Source organism: Mauremys reevesii, linkage group 1 (genome assembly GCF_016161935.1).
Source record: "Mauremys reevesii isolate NIE-2019 linkage group 1, ASM1616193v1, whole genome shotgun sequence".
Lineage (NCBI taxonomy): Eukaryota > Metazoa > Chordata > Testudines > Geoemydidae > Mauremys > Mauremys reevesii.
The window spans coordinates 319,812,822-319,837,271 of NC_052623.1; the positions used below are offsets into that span (position 1 = coordinate 319,812,822).

General features: G+C 44.4%; 1 protein-coding gene and 1 long non-coding RNA gene across 15 annotated transcripts in view; one reads left to right on the forward strand and one right to left on the reverse strand.

Annotated features, from left to right (window-relative positions):
- Positions 1-24,450, reverse strand: part of POT1 (protection of telomeres 1) — a 177,642-nt gene that overhangs the window by 45,865 nt on the left and 107,327 nt on the right. For all 14 annotated transcript variants that reach the window (XM_039511181.1, XM_039511113.1, XM_039511109.1 and 11 more), the window contains 2 exons: positions 17,337-17,627; positions 10,809-10,964 (listed from right to left, as the gene is read on the reverse strand). In XM_039511181.1, coding sequence (XP_039367115.1) covers positions 10,809-10,964; positions 17,337-17,627 — 447 coding nt within the window. The remainder of the gene's footprint in view (positions 1-10,808; positions 10,965-17,336; positions 17,628-24,450) is intronic.
- LOC120389045 overlaps positions 1-24,450 on the forward strand; it is an 85,032-nt gene that overhangs the window by 27,471 nt on the left and 33,111 nt on the right. The window lies entirely within an intron of this gene.

Here is a 24,450-nt window from a genome sequence, read left to right on the forward strand (position 1 = left end):
GGATGGTATGATAACGGGTTTAGTCAATAGGTCAATAACGTGCCACACTGGTAATTAGTACAAAGGGTCAATGTTGGGATATTGTTAGCCTTTTCCAGAGGGTCTGGCTGGAGAGTCTTGCCCACATGCTCGGGGATCAGCTGATCGCCATATCTGGGGTCGGGAAGGAATTTTCCTCCAGGGTAGATTGGCAGTGGCCCTGGAGGTTTTTCGCCTTCCTCCGAAGCATGGGGCAGGGGTCGCTTGCTGGTGGATTATCTGCTTCTTGAAGTCTTTAAATCATGATTTGGAGCATTCAACAGCAGAGTCAAGGGAGAGAATTAGTTCAGGAGTGGGTGGATTGGCTTATGTGGCCTGCATCTTGCAGGAGGTCAGACTAGATGATCATAATGGTCCCTTCTGATCTTGAATTCTATGATTCTATGATTCTATGACAACACAATTCTAAAGGAATTTCAAAGGAAAAGACAAATAGTGTAGTATTTTATTGGTTCTAATATCCTGAAATTGCCAAAACACCTCCATATTACAATACCTATTAAGGGCATTCTTATGTTAATACCTATTCTGGAAAGCACTTAGATATTTACTTAAATCCCATTGACTTCAAAAGGACTTTAAGCATGTGCTCAGAGTTAGGCACAGGATTAGGTGATTTCCTTATCTGTGCATTACAAAAGCCTGTATTGCATGAAGTATTACACGGAATAATATGACTTTAGATTATTTTAGTTACATTCTCTCGCAAACATCCCCTCATATGTATAGCAAGCCCTTTATTAAAGCATCTCTGCCTTTTACAAAGAACACCCAAAGTTTTAATTATGAGTCTATTCTATATGACAAATAAGCAAAATTGAGTGCACACAAACATTAAATTTCAAAGATTTATAAAATTTCAGCATGTAGCAGCTGGACTCCACATTTACCTTAACCTCACCTAAATTAAAAACCACCTATTATAGCAAAAATTAAAGTCTGTAAATGAATTCAAAGAAGGCTCAATGTCTATAATTCTTGTTTAGCCTGTAGTTAAGAAAATATGTGTCATAAAAATTCTAGTGAATTCCAGCAATAGATGAATACTTACTTGACTAATCATACTGTGCCATCAATATTTCGGGCACGCACAGCACTCTGAACTTTGCAGATTCACAATCTAGGGATAATTTTCCAGTACTCTTTCTGTCCTCCTAATTTCAAATCCAAATTTGTGCAAAATGCAGTCACTTCTTCATCTACAACACACACAAAATGTGTCCCTTCCTTTCTCTACCTCCACAGCCAAAAGTCTTGCTCAGGCAAGAGATAACAAGGATGTGCATAATGCAGTCTCCTCTTCTCAGGTCTCCTTCCTTTCTTCCCATTTTTCCCCTCACCAATCCTTCTAATAAGATGCAATACATTCTACTTCTGCTGCTATGTGTTCTCATTTTCTACTGCATTTCCCATTACTGCATTTTGCTTTATCAACTTTTTCCATCTCACCAAACCCTTTTTCTTCATCACCATCATCATCAACATCCTAAACATCCCCCATTCCCACAGTGACACTACACTTTAACAGTCTCCATTCTCCCAGGGTCCAAACCATCTAGAAATTCCTAGAAATTCAGTTATTTTGGCTAGTCTTCTATTACCAATCAGAGAGAAAGGATTGACCAGTGGTTAGGCTGGGATTTGTGAGACCAGGGTTAAATTCCCTGCTCCACCACAGATTTCCTGTGTGACCACAAGCAAGTCACCTAGTCTCTGTGCCTCAGTTCCTCGTCTGTAAAATGGGGACAATAGCACTTTTGTACCTGACGATAAATACATCAAAGATTGGGAGGTGTTCAGATACTATGGTATCATGGGCCATATAAGTACCTAAGATAGATCTACTTTTGCCTGCAATAGAAATTTCAAAGATATATACTCAAAATTGCAACAAACATACACACAACAATCTGGACCTACAAGATATGTACCAAACCTAATCATGTAAAACACATTTTTGTTACATATGTGTGACCCGGTGGGCCTGGGGCAGCCCTCACTGGAAATGCTAACATCAGGGCAGGCTGCAAAAGGGAGAGCAGATACTCCCAATACTGGTGGGTAACACTGAAGTTAAACTCCCGAACAAGTCACAAACTGTGCTTCAGATCCCCCCATGGTTATCAAGAAACAAAAAAAGAAATCATACAGCACCTTTGATTGCATTCCAGTTCTCTGGCTCCCAATCAGCACCTAGGCCCAGTTCAGTGAGACATTATTTAAAAAACTCTGCTCACATATACAAAATGTTCTTCTGACCCCAAAGGGTCAGCCATATCACCATGTCAGTATAGGTTTGGATCTTATACAAAATACCACCCTGCCACCCAATCCTCTTAGTGTCTAAAACTAAAGGTTTATTATAAAGAAAAAAAGGAAGAACAAGAAGAGAGATTTTAAATGGTAAAACAATCACATACATACAAAGATTTCGAAGTCCATATATCAGCTTCCTAGCAGTATTGCTTAGTTTGCTGGCTTGAAAGTCCCACTAGATTAGAACACATCCACAGCTTGGATAGGTCATTCAGTCCTTTGTTCAGAGTTTTGTTTGCAGAAAGGTTATTCCAGATGTAAGAAGCAGGAATGAAGACAAAATGGAGAAGATGCAGCTGCGTTTTATAGTCTTTTGCCATGCAGCTTGTGCTACCTCAAACACAAGCTGCCCAGCACATAGCCTGGAAACCTTAGAGTTCTGTCCATAAGCATGCCCCTACATGCCTTCTGAGTCATAAGGCCTTGCCTTCTCTCAATGGGTCAAATTGTATAGCTGATGGTCCTTAATGGGCCATCAATCAGGCTAGGCAGTGCTGATGCCAAACTGTCTGGGGTTGTCACCAAGAAGCATAGCACAAGTTTTGAAATACAGCCATACATACATATCTATAACCCATAATACAAAGGTGATACAAACATAGAAACAAGATTATCGTCCTTGGCAAATTATAACATTTTTGCAGATACCTTACATGGCATATCTGGCATTACAATTACATTACAATTACAATTACATTACAATTTTACAATATTGGTATTCATAATGTCCTCAAGTGTCCCCCAAATTCCATACAGAGTCACAATATGTTCCTCCTTATCTCTTGTTTGTTTAAATTGTGTCTGGAGAGACCTTCCTAGGGCTTGTCTTCACCTGGAAATCTAATCATGCTATACAACTGTGAGCAGACAAAACAGATGATAGGAACATAAACATCACTTGCTGGTCAGCAGACAAGAACAACTCATGGTCAGCACTGTGTAAACTAGTTAAACGAGGTCCAGCAGCATTTAACCACAGCTAGTTCACACCACACTGACTAATGAGTGATGGTTAGCACTGTAACATCCCAATAACCTGAGGGGGTGAAATGATATGGCCTTGGTTATGCTACTGGGTGAATTCTATAGCTTGTATTACACAGGAGGTCAGATTAGATTATCATAATGATTGCTTCTGGCCTAAAAATCTATGAACACAATACAATTTCCTAGTAAAGACACAGATGTATGAGATACAAGAAAGAAGAAGGAAGAGATAAATGGGAGCAAAAGTAGAGGCAGCTCATAAAACCACCCCATGTATTATGTTCTTACATTAAAACTTAGATTCAGGAGGGGAAAAAGACGGTTACTCACCGTTGTAACTGTTGTTCTTCGAGATGTGTTGCTCCTATCCATTCCAGTTAGGTGTGTGCGCCACGCATGCACGGCTCTTCGGAAGATTTTTACCCTAGCAACACCACCCTGGAGTGGCGCCGCTATAGCGCTAGATATATACCCCAGCCGGGCCGTCCGCTCCTCAGTTCCTTCTTGCCGGCTACTCCGACAGTGGGGAAGGAGGGCGGGTCTGGAATGGATAGGAGCAACACATCTCGAAGAACAACAGTTACAATGGTGAGTAACCGTCTTTTCTTCTTCGAGTGATTGCTCCTATGCATTCCAGTTAGGTGATTCCCAAGCCTTACCTAGGCGGTGGGGTCGGAGTGAGACGTGGCAGAGTGTAAGACTGCTGAGCCGAAGGCTGCATCGTCTCTGGACTGTTGCACCAACGCTTGTGGGAAGCGAAGGTGTGGACAGAAGACCAGGTGGCCGCTCTACAGATGTCCTGGATGGGGACATGGGCCAGGAAGGCGGCAGATGAGGCTTGCGCTCTCGTAGAGTGAGCGGTGAGGCGGCTAGCTGGCACTCGAGCAAGCTCGTAACATGTCCGGATACAAGACGTTACCCAGGAGGAAATCCTCTGAGAGGAGACCGGCTTGCCTTTCATACGCTCTGCAACCGCTACGAATAGTTGGGGCGAACGCCGGAAGGATTTCGTTCGCTCTATGTAGAAAGCGAGGGCCCTACGGACATCCAGGGTGTGAAGCTGTTGTTCCCGACTCGAGGCGTGAGGCTTCGGGAAAAAAACCGGAAGAAAAATGTCCTGGTTCAAATGGAAGGCCGACACCACCTTAGGGTGGAAGGCCGGGTGTGGCCGAAGCTGAACATTGTCTGCATGAAAGATGGTATACGGTGGACCAGCCGTCAGTGCATGAAGCTCGGAAACTCGCCTCGCTGAGGTTATGGCAACTAGGAAAGCCGTTTTCCACGACAGGTGGAGTAGGGAACACGTGGCCAAGGGCTCGAAAGGGGCTCCCATGAGCCTGGCCAAAACTAGATTCAGATCCCAGGACGGGGTAGGACGTCGTACTGGCGGGAACAAGCGATCTAGGCCTTTTAGGAAGCGGGAAACCGTCGGATCGGAGAAGATAGACCGGTGACCGACCGGTGGTCGAAAGGCGGATATGGCCGCTAGGTGTACTTTCAACGATGAGACCACGAGACCCTGCTCCTTAAGCGACCAGAGGTAGTCCAGGATCGTTGGAATAGGGATGACGAACGGACTAAGGTCTCTCTGATCGCACCAGAGTGCGAAACGCTTCCATTTCACGAGGTAAGTCGAGCGAGTGGAAGGCTTTCTGCTCTCTAGCAGGACTCGCTGGACCGCCGCCGAACAGTCACGCTCCGCGTGAGTCAACCACTCAGGTACCAGGCTGTAAGATGGAGGGACTGCAGGTCCGGGTGGCGGAGCCTGCCGAAGTCCTGCGTTATCAGATCCGGCCACCACGGGAGTGGAATGGGATCCCGTACTGAGAGCTCGAGCAGTAGAGTGTACCAGTGCTGTCTTGGCCAGGCCAGAGCGATGAGTATGAGGCGGGCCCTGTCCCTCCGAAGTTTGAGCAGCACTCGATGTACGAGTGGGAACGGAGGGAAGGCTTAGAGGAGGTGATCCGTCCAGGAGCAGAGGAATGCGTCCGACAGGGAGCCTTGGGAGCGACCCTGGTAAGAACAGAACTGGTGGCATTTCCTGTTCTATTTGGGGAAACCCCCACCTTCGGAAAATTGTGTGTGCCACATCTGGATGCAGGGACCACTCGTGAGAAAGGAACGACCTGCTGAGACGGTCGGCCAGCGTGTTCTGCAGCCCCGGAAGATAGGACGCTACCAGGTGAATCGAGTGGATTATGCAGAAGTCCCACAGGAGCATCGCTTCCGTGCAAAGCAGGGAGGATCGGGCCCCGCCCTGCTTGTTGACATAAAACATCGCCATCGTGTTGTCCGTACACACCGCCACACAGCGCCCTTGGAGATGGGAGCGGAAGGCTTGACACGCAAGGCGAATCGCCCGCAGTTCCCTGACATTGATATGTAGGGAGAGCTCTCGCGGCGACCAGAGACCTTGGGTGTGCAGGTCGGCCAGGTGCGCCCCCCACCCCAGCTCTGAAGCATCCGTGGTCAGGGTGATGGATGGGTGAGGAGGGTGGAATGGGACTCCGGCACACACGACTTCCGGGTCCAGCCACCAGCTGAGTGAAGCAAGGGTCGGCTTCGTGGGCGTGACCACCATATCTATGGAGTCGCGGCGTGGCTGGTACACCGACGCAAGCCAAGTTTGAAACGGGCGAAGGCGCAACCTCGTGTATGAAGTGACGAACGTGCATGATGCCATGTGGCCGAGGAGGCGGAGGCAGGATCGCACCGTTGTTGTGGGAAAGGATTACAGGTCCCGAACTAAGGAGACCAGAGACTGAGGCTGAGGTTGAGGGAGGCGGGCCCTGGCCAAATTGGAATCCAGGACCGCTCCGATGAACTCCACCCTCTGCGATGGAGTCAACGTGGACTTCTCGGCATTTATCATAAGTCCTAGGCGCTGAAACAGGGCCAGGGTCGTGGTCATGTGACTTGCTACCAGTTGGCGGGATGGTCCGTGGATCAGCCAATCATCGAGATACGGGTATACGTGTATACGACGACGGCAGAGGGCTGCGGCAACCACTGCCATGCACTTGGTGAAGACCCTCGGCGCGGTGTTGAGAGGCCGAAGGGAAGCACCGTAAACTGGTAGTGCGTGCTGTTGACGACAAACCGCAGGTAGCGTCGATGAGGAGGGTAAATCGCGACGTGGAAATACGCGTCCTTCATGTCGAGGGCGGCAAACCAGTCTCCCGGATCCAGGGAGGGAAGGATAGTCCCCAGGGTGACCATGCGAAACTTGAGCTTGAGCAGGTATCTGTTGAGCTCCCGGACGTCTATTATAGGTCTTAGACCTCCTTTCGCTTTGGGAATCAGGAAATATCGGGAATAAAATCCCCTGCCTCGCATTTCGCTCGGCACCTCCTCTATGGCACCCAAACTCAGCAGAGTCTCGACCTCTTGGGAGAGGACTTGCTTGTGAGAGGGGTCCCTGAAGAGGGACGGGGTGGATGGGAAGGAGGGAGGGGGCAAAACAAACAGAAGACGGTAACCGGACTCTACTGTGCGTAGCACCCAGTTGTCCGTTGTAATCTGGGCCCACGCCGGGAGGAAATGGGAAAGCTGGTTGAAAAATAACGGGGAAGGATCCGGTAACGAGACTGATGGGCCGTCCTCGGGCGTCCCATCAAAATCCCTGCTTCGGCCCTTGAGGGGCCTTGGGGGGCGCCTGGGACTGGGTGCGGCGGTTGCCGGATGGCCTACGCCGGTTCAGCCTGCCTCTACGCCCATTATCAGGCCGTGGCCTGGCCTGACTGAATGGCCGATACGGCTGCTGCCTGAAGGACCTCCGCTGGGTAGCTGGCATGTGCATGCCCAGGGTGCGGATGGCGATACGGCCATCTTTCAGGGTCTGGATTCTGGAGTCTGTTTTCTCCGAGAATAGGTCCTTGGTATCGAAGGGCAGGTCCTGTAAGGTGTACTGGACTTCTGGCGGCAAGGTGGAAGACTGCAGCCAGGAGATCCTCCTCATGGTCACTCCTGATGCCAAAGTTCTGGCTCTGGAATCTGCCGAGTCCAGCGAGGCCTGGAGGGAGGACCTGGAGGCTTTCTTGCCCTCCTCAAGCAGGGCTGAGAATTCTTGCCTGGAGGATGATGGAATCAACTCCGTAAACTTAGAGAGAGCCGCGAAGTTGTCGTATGTGTAGCGGCCAAGGAGAGTCAGCTGGTTGGCTATCCGTAGCTGAAGGCCGCCAGCCGAATAGACCTTCCGGCCCAACAGGTCCATCCGCCGCGCGTCCTTGGACTTTGGCGCCGGCGCGGGTTGCCCATTTCTCTCCCGGTCATTCACAGACTGCACGACAAGGGAGTCTGGGGTCGGGTGCGTATACAGGTACTTGTACCCGGTCGGGGGAACGGAGTACTTTCGCTCCACGCCTCGAGCAGTAGGAGGGATGGATGCAGGCGACTGCCAGATTGTAGTGGCATTCTTCTGGATGGTGCGAATGAAGGGCAGGGCCACTCGCATCGGGGCCTCAGCTCCAAGCACCGTAGTAACCGGATCCTCATCTTCAGTGACCTCTGCGACCGGGAGGTCAATGGCTTGTGCCACCTGACGAAGAAGGTCCTGGTGGGCACGCAAGTCAATCGGAGGGGGATCCAATGATGAAGACCCCGCCACCGCCTCATCTGGCGAGGAAGATGAGGACAGGCCCTGGCCCATGGCTTGAAGCTGAGGCTTGTCCATGGGGTGCGAAGCCTCCGCCTCTACGGGATGCTCCGCCGGTACAGGCGGCGGTGGAGCCTCAGCCGGAGGTGATGGAGGGGGCCTGCTGACAGTGGCGTCCGGCACCCTGTGGTCGGAGGCCCTGGGTCGCTGCAGGGAGGGGACGCCTTGAGCCTCGTGATAGGCCCAGGGGGTCCAGAAGCCCCATTGCTGTGGACCGTGGTCCTGCCCTTGGGGGTCTGCCCGGTGCTCTCCAGCACTGCCCTCGTGCGAGGCAACCGACGGTTGGCGGGAAGGCCACGGGGGGGCAGAGGCGCTCAGAGACTGCGCCGTCGATGCCGCTAGTCTGCCCGTGGACGGTGCCGGGGACCGGTGCCGGTCAACGCGGTGCCGGGAGCGAGAGCGGGACCATCGACCGCGTGAGTATCGGGAGGTCGACCGCGATCTCGACCGTCGTTGACGGGAGCGGCTCCGTGAACGGTGACGGGAGCGGTGTCGGGATCCGGACCTTCTTCGGTGCCGACGGTCCGGAGACCGGGACCGGGATCGTCTCCGGGAGTGCGACCGGTACCGCGATGAGGAGCGGTACCGGGACTGCGACCGGTGCCGAGAAGGACAGCGGTACCGGGATGGTGACCGGTGACGGGACCTAGATCGGCGTGCAGGTGACCGTCTCCGGGATCGGGACCTGGATCGCCTTTTATCCCGTCTGTCAGAGGAAGGAGGCCTCGTCATGGCCGGTTTACCCACTGACTGTACAGCCCGCACCGGCGGTGCTGGGGGCCGGAGGCTCGGTGCCTCTGTGAGCTCTATGAGCTCCCTCGCCGTCGAGAAAGTCTCGGGCGTGGACGGGAGAGGCAGCTCGACCACGGTTCGCACCGGGGAGCACGGAGGTACCGGACTCAACGGCCCTGACGGTGCCGGAGTCGACGGTACCGCGCATGGTCTATGCGCTGTCGAGGTCGGTGCCGAAGGGGCCGACACTGGCTGCTGGACAAGTGGTCCCGATGCCGATGTCTTCATAGACTTTTGCTGCGGCTTTCGTTTCCCCGATGGTGAGAGGGAACGGTGCCGGGGCTTCGGTGCTGGCTGCTTTTTCTTAAGAGTCTCGGTACCGGACCGGTCGGGGACCGCTGGAGCGCTCCGTGCCGAGGACGACGGCGGAGCTGAAGGTGTTGGCACCGCAGGGGTAAGCGCCGACTCCATTAGGAGCTGTCTCAATCTAATGTCCCGCTCCTTTTTCGTTCTAGGTTTGAACGATCTGCAAATTGGGCACTTATCTGGTCGATGGGCCTCACCCAGACAACGCAGGCAGGAGTCGTGAGGGTCCCCAATCGGCATGTGCCGCTGGCAAGCCGCACAGGGCTTGAACCCCGGTGTCTTGGGCATAAGCCCGCACCGGACGGGAAAAGAGGGCTAAGCCCCCCTAATCCCCTTAATCTACCTAATAACTAACTTAACTAACTATTTAACTAACTATATACACTAAATACAAAATGAGAAACAGAGGTGAGCTAGGGATGTGGAGGTCAAAGGAGCACTCCACTGTTCCAACGGCCGTCACGGGCGGGAAGAAGGAACTGAGGAGCGGACGGGCCGGCCGGGGTATATATCTAGCGCTATAGCGGCGCCACTCCAGGGGGCGCCCAGCCGGCCTGCTGGTGTTGCTAGGGTAAAAATCTTCCGAAGAGCCGTGCACGCACGGCGCGCACACCTAACTGGAATGCATAGGAGCAATCACTCGAAGAAGAACTTCTATTACAAACAATACTGGCTGAGAAGGAGAGAGAGAGAGAGAGAGAGTGTGTGTGTGCGCGTGCGCGCTACAAACGTCCAAGACTTCACAGTAAAAGAAAACTGATCATCTTTAGAATCATAGAAAGTGTAGACTTTCCCCTCCTAATTCTCAGACTACTGTTCAACACTGCTTTTGGAGTGAGTCTTTTAGCAAGAGACAAATCTATATTTGGGAAAAAATCGAAGATTAATAAAAATAATTGTGTGACCAAATATAGTTAACAATTCTTACATAAACAAGAGCCATCTTGTCATCTACAAATTACTCATGAAAATGTCTATCTTTATTAATGTATCAGTATTGTAAATTGATTTTAAGTCTACCCATAATGCTGGATTAATATTTGCCACATAAAAATATATCTTTACACTCCCCACATTCCCCAATCACTTATAAAATTGATCAGAAAAACAAGGATATCTTAAATAGCGTAACCACAGCAGTCATGCTGTAAAATGAAAGCTACATTTTCTGCTAATCAGAAGCAAGATGGCACTGTTGCTAAAGATCAAACATTTAATTATGTTTTTCTTTTCCCTATGTAAGTATAATCAACATTACTGACCCACTAAAACAAGATATGTTTTACAGAATGCAGCAGAGTTCACAGAATATAAAATACCTTTTTATAGACTGTAGAATTATCATTTAATTGGGCTCCAAATTTAACCCCATTTTACATCAGTTCCAATAAACAATTTTCAACTATAGAATACATTTTCCATAATGCATTATGTTCACATGGCAATGCATGACATTTCAATGTCTGGAAAGAGCTGTTTAATTGGAAGGATAATTTTTCATTGTGATTTTAAGGTAATTAGGCTGTTTCACACCTGCTGAAGGTGGTCTGCACTAAAATAGCATGTATGGGAAAGACTGTAAAGGATAAAAAGCACATTGGAAACTAAGACATCACCTGTAGAAAGTGAGTAGCTAGCTTTCATTAAGTGAATCCAAAACAAAACAAAAAAAATCCAGTAAAATTAAAGTTAAAAATACTGAGTTCTCTGTTACCTTCAGTGATTTTGCCAGTTTCACATGGTTATCGTAAACTAGAATGTCTACAATCAGATTTCTCAGCTGACGGATGAGAACTTTATCTCCTTCAAGGTCACTTTCTTCCACAAGCACCTTCCAAGTTGGGTAGGGACATTTTGTACCATCCCATACCTGCCGTGAAAAGAAATTATTTCATCAATCTCTTTTAATACTTTTAATGTGCAAATAAAAGATTTTAAAAGTTGATTACTTTAGATTAAATTGTTACAAATATATGTAACTACTTACCTTCACATGATTAAATATTCTGAGCCAAAATAGTTACTAAGGTTCCAGTCCTTTCCCTCTTAACTAAGAAAAACTTAAACTTGAAAAATTCCTGCTGAATCAAGTGAAAGTAGTGTGCATCGTGGCCCCTATATATGTTTTTTTATGCTACACATACTCTAAATTGGTATTCACTACTTTTTTTTCCTCTCCAAACTTTGTCACTCTTTATGATGAACAAGCCCAGTCCCTCAAAAGGTAAATCTAACATCTTAGCCTGAACACCTTAAGAAAAGCCAGAGATTTAAAAACCAATTAGTAGTGGGGGAGAGTGATGGGAAGTGCCACAGATCTGGCTGTGGTAAGTGACACAAAGACTGCTTGAGGGAATGTCTAGAGAGAATTTGGCCTCTTGTTAACATGGACTTGATTTTCTAGGATGCTTATCAGGCAGTTGGATTGGGAGAAGGAAAAAATTTTTCTCAGGTATAAAAATTGTACCTGGACCCATGAACCAAGCCCTGGAAATGTTTTGGTGGGTTCTCTCATGGTGCTCAGTTGGAGGAGATGCACCCAGTGGTGTTTAGCTGGCCTTTCAAATTTTGGATTCCTCTCTGTCAATAGACCTTTTTGCTGCTGTGGAAGGCAGGCCAAAGGAGGAAAAGCCAGTACATGCTAGGAACTCTCTAGAAAGAGTTGTTTTCTCCCAGGGCTGAATGTATCTGGTGTGGTGGTTCATTATGGACATTTTATTGTCATTTGATATATACCATTCAAATCTGGAATTTTTTATGTGGGTCCACATGGGGATAATTGGCAACAGAGCAAACAACCAGTCTAGGGCTTCATAACAACAGAGACCTAAATTAAACACTAAACTATTACCAGTTACTAGCTTCTTAAAACTACAGTTTAATCAATACCCTATGAAATAAAGTGGCAAGGTTATTACCAAAGTAGACAATAATAGTTGTAATCAAATAATGGTTCAGAAAACTGCTGTTTACAGTGAAGGAAAGAAACTAAGGGTAGATAAGGCTGTCAAGGTTCCTTCCCCACTCTGAACTTTAGGGTACAGATGTGGGGACCTGCATGGACACTTCTAAGCTTAATTACCAGCTTAGATCTGGTTTCGCTGCCACCATTCAGAATTTCTGAGTATCTGAATCACTCCCTTTCCTCCCCCAAAACCTTCCCCTCCCTGGGTAGCCTTGAGAGACTCCTCCACCAATTTCCTGGTGAACACAGATCCAAATCCCTTGGATCTTAAAACAAGGAGAAATTAACCATCCCCCCTCCTTTCTCCCACCAACTACTGGTGGATCCAGATCCAACCCCCTTGGATCTAAAAACAAGGACCCTCTGGGAGAGATTAGCATACCAGCTACTCTCACAGACAACAGATTCAACACACAGAGGATGTTCCCCTGGGCACAAATTTAGTTACACAAAAAATACCCAAATTTGATAATTCCCTTAATGGTATCAAGGCAAGTTACAAAGAAAATAAACATAAACCTATTTATTCCTTTCTAAAACTTACTACTCTGATAAGAGGCTGGTTCCTTGATCTTTTTCACTCCGGCTGAAACTGAAACTCTAAACAAAGGAAAACTTCCCTCCTTCCTTTTGAAACATCTTGCTACCCCATTGGTTCCTCTGGTCAGGTGTCAGCTAGGCTAGGTGAACTTTTTAACCCTTTACAGGTAAAAGAGGCATTAACACTTAACTATCTGTTTATGACAAGGGCCATAACAATTAAATGTTGGATATACAAGGAAACACGCTCACAACCCCAATGGACACTGTTTTCTAGACAGGTCTCAATACATGATGCCAAAGCATGTTTTCCCAAGAGTTAGGATCTGCAGAGGCAATTTGCAAAAGAAAGAAAAGACTTTTCCCTTTTTGTTTACTTCCTGTAGTTTAGATGGAAAGATATCTTCTGTTTGAAGGGCCCTCAAGAGAAGCATTTACAAGAAATACAAGTCCTGTGCAAAAAAGCTAGAGAAACCATATGTGCTTAACCTGACAAAGCAGACAAAAGAAGAAGGCCACCCACCCTGAAGACCCAGAGCAGGAAAAGGAACTTACTGCCATGAATCCTAAGAAGTTCTAACTTCCACCAACAACTGCACCGGGGCATAACTGGAACCAATTTTGGATCCAACATCTTACCTGATTTGGAATATCGGTGCCTAAGTTATCTGAGCCATTAAAATGTTGCCAGTATTTTTGTACTTTAAAGAACCGGAATAAGGCACCAAGGATTTCCTTTACTGTTGGTCTCAGGAGTACAACTGATCAATTGACAGAAAAAGCAGCAGTGTGTGTAGATTTTGAAAATTTCCCTCTCATTTTTCAACTGACTGTATTTGGAACAACTCCATAGTCCAACACTCAAAAGAGGGAATTGATAAACTCTGATCCAAAGAACTGTTTCCCCCCGTCAGATCTAAGGACAACTATTTAATTTAATTTTTGATAAGTCCTTAGCTCAGAGGTGGGCAAACTACGGTCTGCGGGCTAGATCTGGCCCCTCAGGGCTTTGGATCCTGCCTGCGCGATTGCCACTCCAGTGGCACCGTGGGCCCCGCGCCGCTCTCAGAAGCAGCCGGCCCCACATCCCTGCAGCCCCTGGGAGAGGGGGGCAGAGGGCTGAGTGCGCTGCCCTTGCCTATGGGTACCTCCTCCGAAGCTCCCATTGGCCACAGTTCCCAGGAGCCTGCCCTGGCCCCGGTGTGCGCTGCTTCCACTCCGGAGCCGCTCCAGGTAAGCGGTGCTGGGCTGGAGCCCACACCCCGAACGCCTCCTGCACCTCGCATCCCAACTCCCCGCCCTGAGCCCCCTGCCACACACTGCCTGCACCCCACACCTCTCCTGCCCTGAGCCCCCAAAGCACCTCGCACCCCTCCTGCACCTCAACCCCCTGCCCTGAGCCCCCGGCTGCACTGTGCCTCCCTCCTGCACCTCAATTCCCTGCCCTGAGCCTCCTGCCTGCATCCCAACCCCCGCCGCACCTCGCACCCCTCCTGCACCCCAACACCTTGCTGCACCTCACACTCCTCCTGCACCCCAATCCCCTGCCATAAGCCCTCTCCTGCACTCCGCATCCCTCCCTGCACCAGTCCTGAGCCCCCTCTTGCACTGTGCACCCTCTCCTGCACCCCAGCCCCCTGCCCTGAGCCCTCTCGTACACCCTGCACTCTTCCTCTACCCCAACCCCTTGCCCTGAGTCCCTTCCCGCACACCGCACCCCTGCACTCCCTCCTGCACCCCAACCTCCTGCCCCAGCCCTACATTCATGGCCCTACATGTAATTTCCCCACCCAGATGTGGCCCTCGGGCCAAAAAGTTTGCCCAGCCCTGCCTTAGCAGGAGGAACCTGAAGGACCTATGGATTCCTTTTAAGGACATCCCACTAAGGCCTCTTTCAAGAAAGACTTTTAATCTGTGGTTCCTTTTCTACTTTCACAGATGTGAGTGAAGCTCAAGATTCCTTCTTAAGCAGTTGAAACACTGGGAATGAGTAGATGGAACCAATATTTCACTAGAACAAGAAGCCACTGACTCTTTTTCTTTAAAGACCTGTCCATTTCTCCAACCCTGGTACTGCAGGGACCAACTCCTGTTACACTATAAATCAAAAATTTTAATCTTGTAAACTTCATCTTGTTTATGCATTAAAAATTCAGTTCAGTGTTTTATTTTTCCTTCTGATAGCTTTTGCTCCAGTGCGAGGATCTGAGTATCCCCAATTTTAAAAGCAAATTCTCAGAGCAGTTGGTAAGCACTTGCCAATTGCTTTTTGGTCATTTTTTTGCACAGCACTGCTAATGGTCATTTGGTTTATTAGTACTGTGCAACAAATACATTATCAAAAACTGGTTAAACAAATACTATGGGCCATGCACAAAGCCCTGGAAGTAAGTTTGAGTGTTTCTCTGAGTGAACATCAAAAGGTCTATTAGGGCACCGCAATGATGAATACCTTCACATACTTATTCACTGAGCAACTGGTCTGCTGAAAATCATTAAATAGTCAAATAATCACGCTTTAAATCATAAGAACAAAGACTTAATCAAGAGCACTATCTGAACTATATGAAATGGTGGTGACACAGACACTACCTTTTAGCAATTTAGCACAGGCTTGCCAAGGCCCTGCCGAAAGTATGAGCCTTACTTATAGCAAGATCAATGTTTGATAGAGAATCAGACAGACTTTAGCACATAGACCCCAAGAGTGCATTAACTATGCCATAACAATATTAATCCAAAAATGTGCATTTTTGAATTTGTCTAACTGCTATATTTAAATATAGTTTTATGCAGTAATATCTTTATGCTATTCCTCCAAAAATGACACTGTCAACGGTACTAGTACAAACAAATTGATTTACGATGCTGTGGTTTCATCAAAGTTTTACTTTCACAAGTCAAGTCTTTATCTCCCCCTCTCCCAGGCCTGGGCTACACTAGTGCGTGCACGTGTGTGTGTGTGTGTGTATGTATGTGTGTGTGTGTGTGTAGAACTAAGATACGCAACTTCAGCTACGCTATTCGTGTAGCTGAAGTCAAAGTATCTTAGTTCTACTTACCTGGCCATCCTCACGGCAGCGAATCGACTGCCGCGACTCCCCCGTCAACTCTGCTTACTCCTCCTGCCGAGGTGGAGTATGGGCGTCGATTAGCGGATCGATTTATTGTGTCCAGATGAGACGCAATAAATCGATCCCCGATACATTGAACACTACCCGCCGATCCGACGGATAGTATAGACGTGCCCTCAGTTGTTTTTTGATTATATAAAACTGACACAAATGCAAGAGTCTATCAAACTTGAAATAAACAAAGAGCAATGAAAGATTAATAATTTAAGAAATTACTTGCCTGTGTCCTTACAAAAGGATCTCTCAGCATGAATGTGTGCTCATTGAGGTAATGAACTATGAACATTTTACCTCCAGTTCATAAAGTGCTTAAATCATTTTATTAGTCCTTGTTTGACATCCATTTTACATGGGTTTGCTTGAATTAAAATGTTTGTAACAGCTGTAGGGCATGTTGCAGGATGTAGTTTAAGTAACATTCCTTTTTATGTTGTGTAAACAATGTTCTGCTGCTTTAATGAATAATGCATTATTTTCTGCCTATCTAAAAATACTAAAATATGGCTTCAGATAATTGTTTCTTGGTGTTACTATACATAAAAGCAGAAATACTCAGATGGAAAACATCAGACTGTCTCTTATTTCTTATCACTCAACTCATGGAGGGGTTTCAGGATAAATTCAGTCCACTGTTGCTGTTGCTAATTCAAGAAAATTACACAGACAGATCCCTTTTCACTTAGCTGATGTTAAGTATTAATTCCCAGAAAGTGCTTTCAAGCAGTGTGACACAGTGTATTTTGTTTCTTTACTCAAGCACCGATCCTGTAAAGAACTTAGAGATAACTAATAAAGGCTAACTCAAATACCTCAAAAAGATAGCATACTCAATCCATCCATTCATATGCTAAACAATGCTACATAGTGTATTAAATTATATCCTGCATATGTTCTAATGCAGTGGTCCCCAACCTTTTCATCTGGCGGGTGCCAGACGAAGGACCGTGGCGGCAGTCAAGCATCCACCAAAATGCTGCTGAATTTCTGCGGCATTTCAGTGGTGACGCCTCTTGATGATGTTGCTTGTTGGCGGCAAGCAGCGTCATCGAGAGGCGTCGCCGCCGAAATGCCGCAGAAATTCAGCTGCATTTTGGCGGATGCTCGACCGCCAGCCAGGATGCGGGCACATTTAGATGCGCCCGTGAGCACCGCATTGGGGACCCCTGTTCTAATGAAACATAATACAGAGAAGTGTACACAAAAGAAGTCTGTTATTTAACTAGCAACAATTTAAAAACTTAAAACAGACAATATCATTTTTTCAGCATTAAGAAATTCTGTAATTCCTAACTACAAATGCTTGTGAAATCATATTCTGAACATATACCTTGTCAAACCAATATTTGTGAATAATTCTAGAGCAATAGGTGAGCTGAATGTCTTTAAAGACAAATGAAAGTATGAATTTGTATGAAAGTGAATTGGTTGAGGATCATATATTTACTAAAATAACCCTTAAATGTTGAAAAGACTCTATATAACATTATTTAAATATAAGATTAAGTGAGTTCATAAAAACCCTGAAACATAAATCCTTGAAATAAGAATCTAATAGTCAATCTGTAACAACTATTTAAATTATTTAAATTGTTTAAAAATCCACCTTGAGAAGATAGGAAGATCCATCCACTTCTGCTTTCCCTACAAGTTGGCAAGTAAGGTCAAAAAACAGCATTGGCTGGACACCAGACAATTTTGCTGTTGGCCCACAGACTGAAAGATTACTAGCTGCCCACGTACGCAGTTCTTCTATTGTTTTCTGTTCTTCTTCTGTGAAAGAGTACGATTTACTAGAGGTTCGAGGCACTATTGGTGCTCCTATGGTTCCATCAAATGTCAAGGATGCAAAGCCAATGCCAGTAATCCCCTGCATCTGTTTATTGTATTCCCTGATCTACAACACAAAAACGGGAAGAAAAAAATATTGACTACAGTGCATAAAATGTATAAAAATTTCAATATTTTATATGCATAAAAATGACTGTTGCCTGTTATTGCTCTTTAAAATATATTATTCCTACAAAATAAGAACATATATGGAGGGAGGAACCAAATGAAAAGAACCCAAAACCAATGAATATACCCAGAAAACCAACTAGAGAAGCAACAGAAAATGCAACCTAACACCAATAATTCCTGTACTAGCAGGATCCATAATGTATATGCAAATAAATTACAAATATATCTAGCTCTCATATAGAGCTTTTCATTCATAGACCTCAAAGTGCTTTCCAAATTGAGGTAAGCATCTGCCCTACTTCCCTTTACAGATGAGGAAACAGAGGCACAGGATGAGGTGAAGGTCAAAAGTATGACTGGGTTAAAAAAAATTAGATACGTTCATGGAGGATAGCATCTGTCACTGGGCACTGTCAGAAGACAGATGATCATTGGTCTGACCCAATTTGGCTGTTCTTATTTTCTTATGACTTGCAACGGGTTACTCAGCAGACCATTGGTAGAGCCCCAGGATCATGAGTCCCAGTCCAGCTCCTTATACACTAGATTACACTGCCAGCTAATAAAGTAGTTTGTTGAACATTGCCCCTTCAGTTCCTCAATAATACAATACATCAATTCTACTCATATGACAACACAATAAATAGATCAATTTTCCCCTTGATTCATGCATGTAACTTACTTTAATGGGAGTTCAGAGACCTAAATATTCTTTCCCTTCTGCTGCTCTGCAATGGACACCTGCCTGCCAGATGACTGATTTAACATGCCACTATGGGCATGTCTACACTTACCTCCGGAGCGATCAATCCAGCAGGGGTCGATTTATCGCATCCAGTGAAGATGCGATAAAATCGACCGCCGAGCACTCTCTCGTCGACTTCGGTACTCCACCAGAGCAAGACGGGGTCGACGGGGAAGACACCGCGTTAAATAGATTTAAGTACGTTGACTTCAGCTACGTTATTCACGTAGCTGAAGTTGCATAACTTAGATCAACCGCCCTCCCCAGTGTAGACCAGGCCTATGCAATGAATTCTGAAAAGCTCAAATCCTGAAGTGTTCCCTCAAGCAGCAGGCAGTCTGCTCCTTATATTCTCCAGTCTCTATGTGGTGTCAATAGGACATCCTCACATACATGATATGATCCATAAATGGGAGCTCTAGGCACTGGCCCACTTCGCCCTATTTAACTTAAGAGATGGCTATCAAAAAGGTAGTAATTGTTCAGAATAACTCATTTGAATAATTTTGCCATTTCTCCATCTTAGAACATAGCCATGCTGTAAAATGATCAGTACAGAGTTCCTAGTGCCCTGTCTTCAGGGCATATAAATACTCTAGCAATTTAGAAAATAGCACAAACCCAAAAGAATCTGTACTATAAAACTGTTCTAAACAGCAGGAGATTTAATCAAGAATTTGCCAACATTTCCAGAGCATAATTTGTAACATAAGTATACAAATAAATAAATAAATAAATAAATAAACTTTGTGAATTTGTAAACAAAGCAGCTAAAGAGGGCTTGATATCAGGAAGTCCTTTAATCCTTGCCAGTTTGGCATAAGCCCTGTCAAAAATTATAAATGCCTTAAGGATCCTTTCTAGGATAAAATCCGACCTTACATGCACTTATATATTCTCTAGACCTGACAGATGAAGTAAGCAGCATCTCATGAGGTAGCTTTTCCTAAACATAATGTTGTACATTTTAATCTGTTGACCTTTAGCTAAAATCAACCCAAAACAAAAACAAACAACAAAAACAAAAAAACCCCAGAAGAACAAAAGATATAAATCTGGAATGTATACATTTTTCATAATTCTTTTGAACTGAATCAACTCTGTCTCCTAACTCCCACCTCAGTGCAAAAAAAGTAAGCTTCTGTTATAAATAGCATGAACCCATGATGAATGAATAGCCTTTAGCTCTGCTGCAGACATTGGCAATATATTTTATACTTGCACAAAACTAAGCATCACTGAGGGAAAAAGAAAGCCTTCTTTCTTCAGTTTTATTCATTTATCTATGATCAAAAAGATTTCAGCTATATCATCAAATATTTTATGTGGCATTTCAAATGAGTCTCCCTCACAGATGTTTTGCGTTTATTTCCCATTTATTTGTTCAATAATTTATCAAGTACCCATTGCCATAGTATCTCGGCAACTTATAGACTGAAAACTTACCACTAGACCTAAGAGAGAGAAGTTTATGAAGCTCAACTTCCTATGTAAGAAACTATACTGGCTCATGTGGAATTCTTTGAGCTCTCATCTATCTCTTCAATTTAGACTATTTTCGCCAATTATAGCCTTGATTTCATGCTCCTTTCTATGGGATCTGTTTGTGTGTGCCATGCTCCTACAGTCTCTATGAGTAACCTTAGTTTATTACTAGGGCCATCAGGATGTTTAGACTTGAAATTAGACGAAGGTTTCTAACCATCAGAAGAGTGAAGTTCTGGAACAGCCTTTCAAGGGGAGTAGTGGGGGCAAAAGACATATCTGGCTTCAAGACTAAGCTTGATAAGCTTATGGAGGAGATGGTATAATGAGATTGGTCTTTGACTATTAGCAGTAAATATGCCCAATAGCTTGTTATGGGATGTTAGATGGGGTGGGATCTGAGTTACTACAGAGAATTCTTTCCTGGGTGTCTGGCTGGTGAGTCTTGCCCACATGCTCAGGGTTTAGCTGATCGCCATATTTGGGGTTGGGAAGGAACTTCCCTCCAGGGCAGATTGGCAGAGGCCTTGGGGGTTTTTCGCCTTTCCTCTGCAGAGTGGGGCACGGGTCACTTGCTGGAACATTCTCTGCACCTTGAAGTCTTTTAACCATGACTTGAGGACTTCAATGGCTCAGACACAGGTTTGATACAGGAGTGGGTGGGTGAGATTCTGTAGCCTGTGTTGTGCAGGAGGTCAGACTAGATGATCATAATGGTCCCTTCTGACCTTAAAAGTCTATGATTACAACTGAAATCAGAGACAACACAGTTAAGTACAGTAATTAAGCAGTAAAGTAAACAAAACATAAGAAAGTAGACCTCAAGAAGCATGATGGAGGACATTAACAAATGATCTCGAAGTGGAGAGTTTTTTCTGTGAAATTCCTTAAGGTTGGGTACGTGAGGAAGCCACTCACAGGTCTCAAAGCCGTTCATAAGGTAAATAAATAATGCATGGTACTATTTAGCAAATGACAATGTGAACAGGAAAAAATAGCAGAGGTTACAAAGGAAAAAATTACCTAGCTGAGACCATCAGAACCAAGGAACAGATGATATAGAGGGAGAATGTTGTTGGCTTGCCCATTGCAAAGGACTGTGACTAAATCAGTGGAGTGTAATCTGAAGAAAATTCATGGACAGAGTTCCATAAAATGTGGCTTGTTAAAGCACAGTGAATAGTTCTCAAACCACGGTAAGCAATGATAAACTATAAAAGAGCTATGTAATTAGCACTTAAACTAATTTTAAATTTAATTAAATGTAGATAAAGCTAACCTGTGAATTTAGTAAAAGATGACAACCTTTTCCTACAAGAAATGCTTTTTATTATTCCTGGAATCTTGGCTGGTGGCAAGAGAGAGACTCTCTGGAATAAATAATTATCACTATAGCAAAACATCTAATAGGGGGGGAAAATACAATGAAACAGATGGTGTGGACTTTGCCTGCAATGAGTAAGCAACTACCTTCACTTGTGGTTTAAGGGAGTTTCTGGACAAGTAATTTTAAACCTGAAGAATTGAATGTGAAATCCTGACCCCACTGAAGTCAAAGGCAAATTCCCACTGACTTCAATAGGACAAGATTTCACCCAGAATATATTTGCACAACAGCTGCTAATCTCCAATGCTTCATGAATAGACTTTAAAAAGCCAAATATATCTGGATTCAAAAAAACATTATCTACCTAGTTCAACAGAAGGGAAAGTGTGATAATAAATTGAATATTAGACTGGATAATAGCATCTCTGAGGTAATTTTCCATCAAAACTGATTGTTAAATTATAAAGGCAAGAGCAATGTAAGAGACTATTACAAAACTACTGCTGTCATAGATCATCAAAATGCCTCACAAAGACAACATAAAGCTAATCTATAACTGCTACAGTAAGAAAAATCTAAACTAAATCTGAAAATTGATTTCCAGCTGGATTAGGAATTGAAGACAGCCTTTTCAAACCTGGATGCCACAAGTTCAAAGGCTTGATCATAATTTACATATTTCACAAAAGAATGTCTGGTAATTTCAAGACAAAGGGTTTGTTTGTTTCTTAAATAGAACAATATTTCACTGTGGATAGAGTCTTCTCTGATAAATTCCTTCTTAAACTGAAACCAGGCAAAGAATATACTGCATGTTGCTATAAGGCATTGGCAAAACAGTAAAATTATTATTAAATGCAACGTAGTTAACTTATACTATTCTAAATTTGCCAGGTGATTGAACCTTGACCAGCTCAATCAGATTCTCAGATTATTCCTGAGATAGAGGATTGGGGGATGCCTGTGACAGCTGCTTTTATGAAAACATTTTCCTTCCCAAAATGATGTCTTCTGGAACATTACCTTTTATTTTGTAAATGTTTTGTCACATTCCTTTAAGTGTACTAATCCACAATTTAAACTGGTTTCGATAATATGGTATCCTGATTATATTCTCTCTCTTATATTTGGGTTTTAATATTTTAATTCCTTTATCCTAATAGATGCATAATAACTGAGGCCATATAAGAAGGTAGGCAGTAATTGAAGAGAGAAGTATTGTATAATATTTTAGTAAATACGCTGTGTCCCCAATGTTAATTAAATCTTTGTGCATATATTTAAACAGAATACTAACAAAAATAAATTACTAAAAGCAGCTGTAGACACCCTCATTCTTAGGAATGATTTGAAGAGAATGTTCACCAGCTTCTAAAATAGAACACATTTAAAAAGATACAATTTGTATGCTATGCTGTGCAAGCTTTTCCATTAAGTTCTGCCAATGCGCAGAAATTGCTGATCTGGGTGGATAGTTTCAAGCTTGTGATAGTGTGTATTTGTTTAAAAAGTGTACAAACACTAAATAGGATTTGCCTCTAAGGCAAATGCATTACACCACTATGGCACTTAGCCTCCTTCATGGTTATGTGCTATAAATGTGGTGGCCTCAGTCCAGATCCTAGTGGACAGATGTCTACACCAGGGCTGGCTCTAGGCACCAGCGTCCCAAGCATGTGCTTGGAGCGGTACTTTTCAAGGGGCGGCACTCCAGCCGCCCCCCCACTCATTTTTTTTTTTTTTTGCTTGGGGCGGCAAAAAACCTGGAGCCAGCCCTGGTCCACACCAAACACACAAACAGTGCTATCATGATTGTTGGCATCTTTATTGGCAGTCTCAGTAGAGGATCAAGGATGAAAACTACTCTTAACTTTTGAGATGGTCCCACCAAGTTAGGATAGGGTAACATGGAGAACTGCCATACTGGATCAAACCTGTGCTCTGTCTTGTCCAGTATTCTGTCTCAGAGAGTAGCCAGCTCTCCATAACCTTCAGAGGAAGGTTAAGGAAACATGCAGTAGATGGATCTGGGATAATCAGCCCCCTCCATGAAGGTCTCATGCTAATCCTAAATAGCTAGAAATGTGTTTAAGCCAATACTGCAATTTTCTTGTGTTACAATTCCAAAAAGCCCAATGCCTTTTCTTTTGTTTTAAAATCAAGGATAAAAAGAACGATTGTGGATGAACTATGCTTTAATTTGTTTGCCTGATTGAATGTTGCGGTGGTAACTACTCATTACAGTTATATAGCTACCTTCAATACAATTCAGATACTGCATGTAACCTTTCAAGCAATATCACTAGCTGAAATAAAATACATTACTCTTCTATTAGTAAGTACTCCTGTTGACTCTTCACCTTAAGGTATGGAACCAAATTTCTAAACATGCTGCCATCTTTGCTTCAGATCTAACGCTGAGACTAATTCAGAAGAAAAATCTTTTTAACTTGTATTTGGATTCTTAGCTTAAAATTTAGGATGAAATTCAGGAGCAGGAGAAATACTGAAGATGTGAACAACAGATGGCAAAATGCTGTGTGTGTGTGTGTGTGTGTGTTTAAAAAGTGTCAACATTTTAAAATATTCTGGGATATCAGATAGAACCAACTGAATTCTTTTACAGATATTCCTTCAGAACAAGTAATATTTCATAAACCACACATATGCACATATTATTACAAGACTATCCACCAATTTAAAAAAATGGTAATAAGAGCGAGCTCATATTTCTGTGAAAGGTATTCTGCAATAGTGCAAAACTATATCTTTTATAGACCTATCAAACTAATAGGGAATTGGACCAACAATCAAGTACAGATATTATCATAGTAATGACAAATGATGCTCCACTTGTCATGTAAGCCCTGTTGAAGTCAAAGGAACTGCTTACATGAGGAACATGAGAAGGACTGGTCAAAATTAAGTGTATTGAAAGATGTCTGTCACTTTTCCTGAAGACAGTGATGACTGATAGATTATTAAAATGTAAACTTTAAAAAAAGGATGACTTTTTCCTTTTACATTTCATATCCTTTGTACTGAAATACAGTAACTCCTCACTTAACATTGTAGTTATGTTCCTGAAAAATGTGACTAAGCGAAACGATGTTAAGCAAATTCAATTTCCCCATAAGAATTAATGTAAATGGGGGGATTAGGTTCCAGGGAATTGTTTTTTGCCAGACAAAAGGCACTATA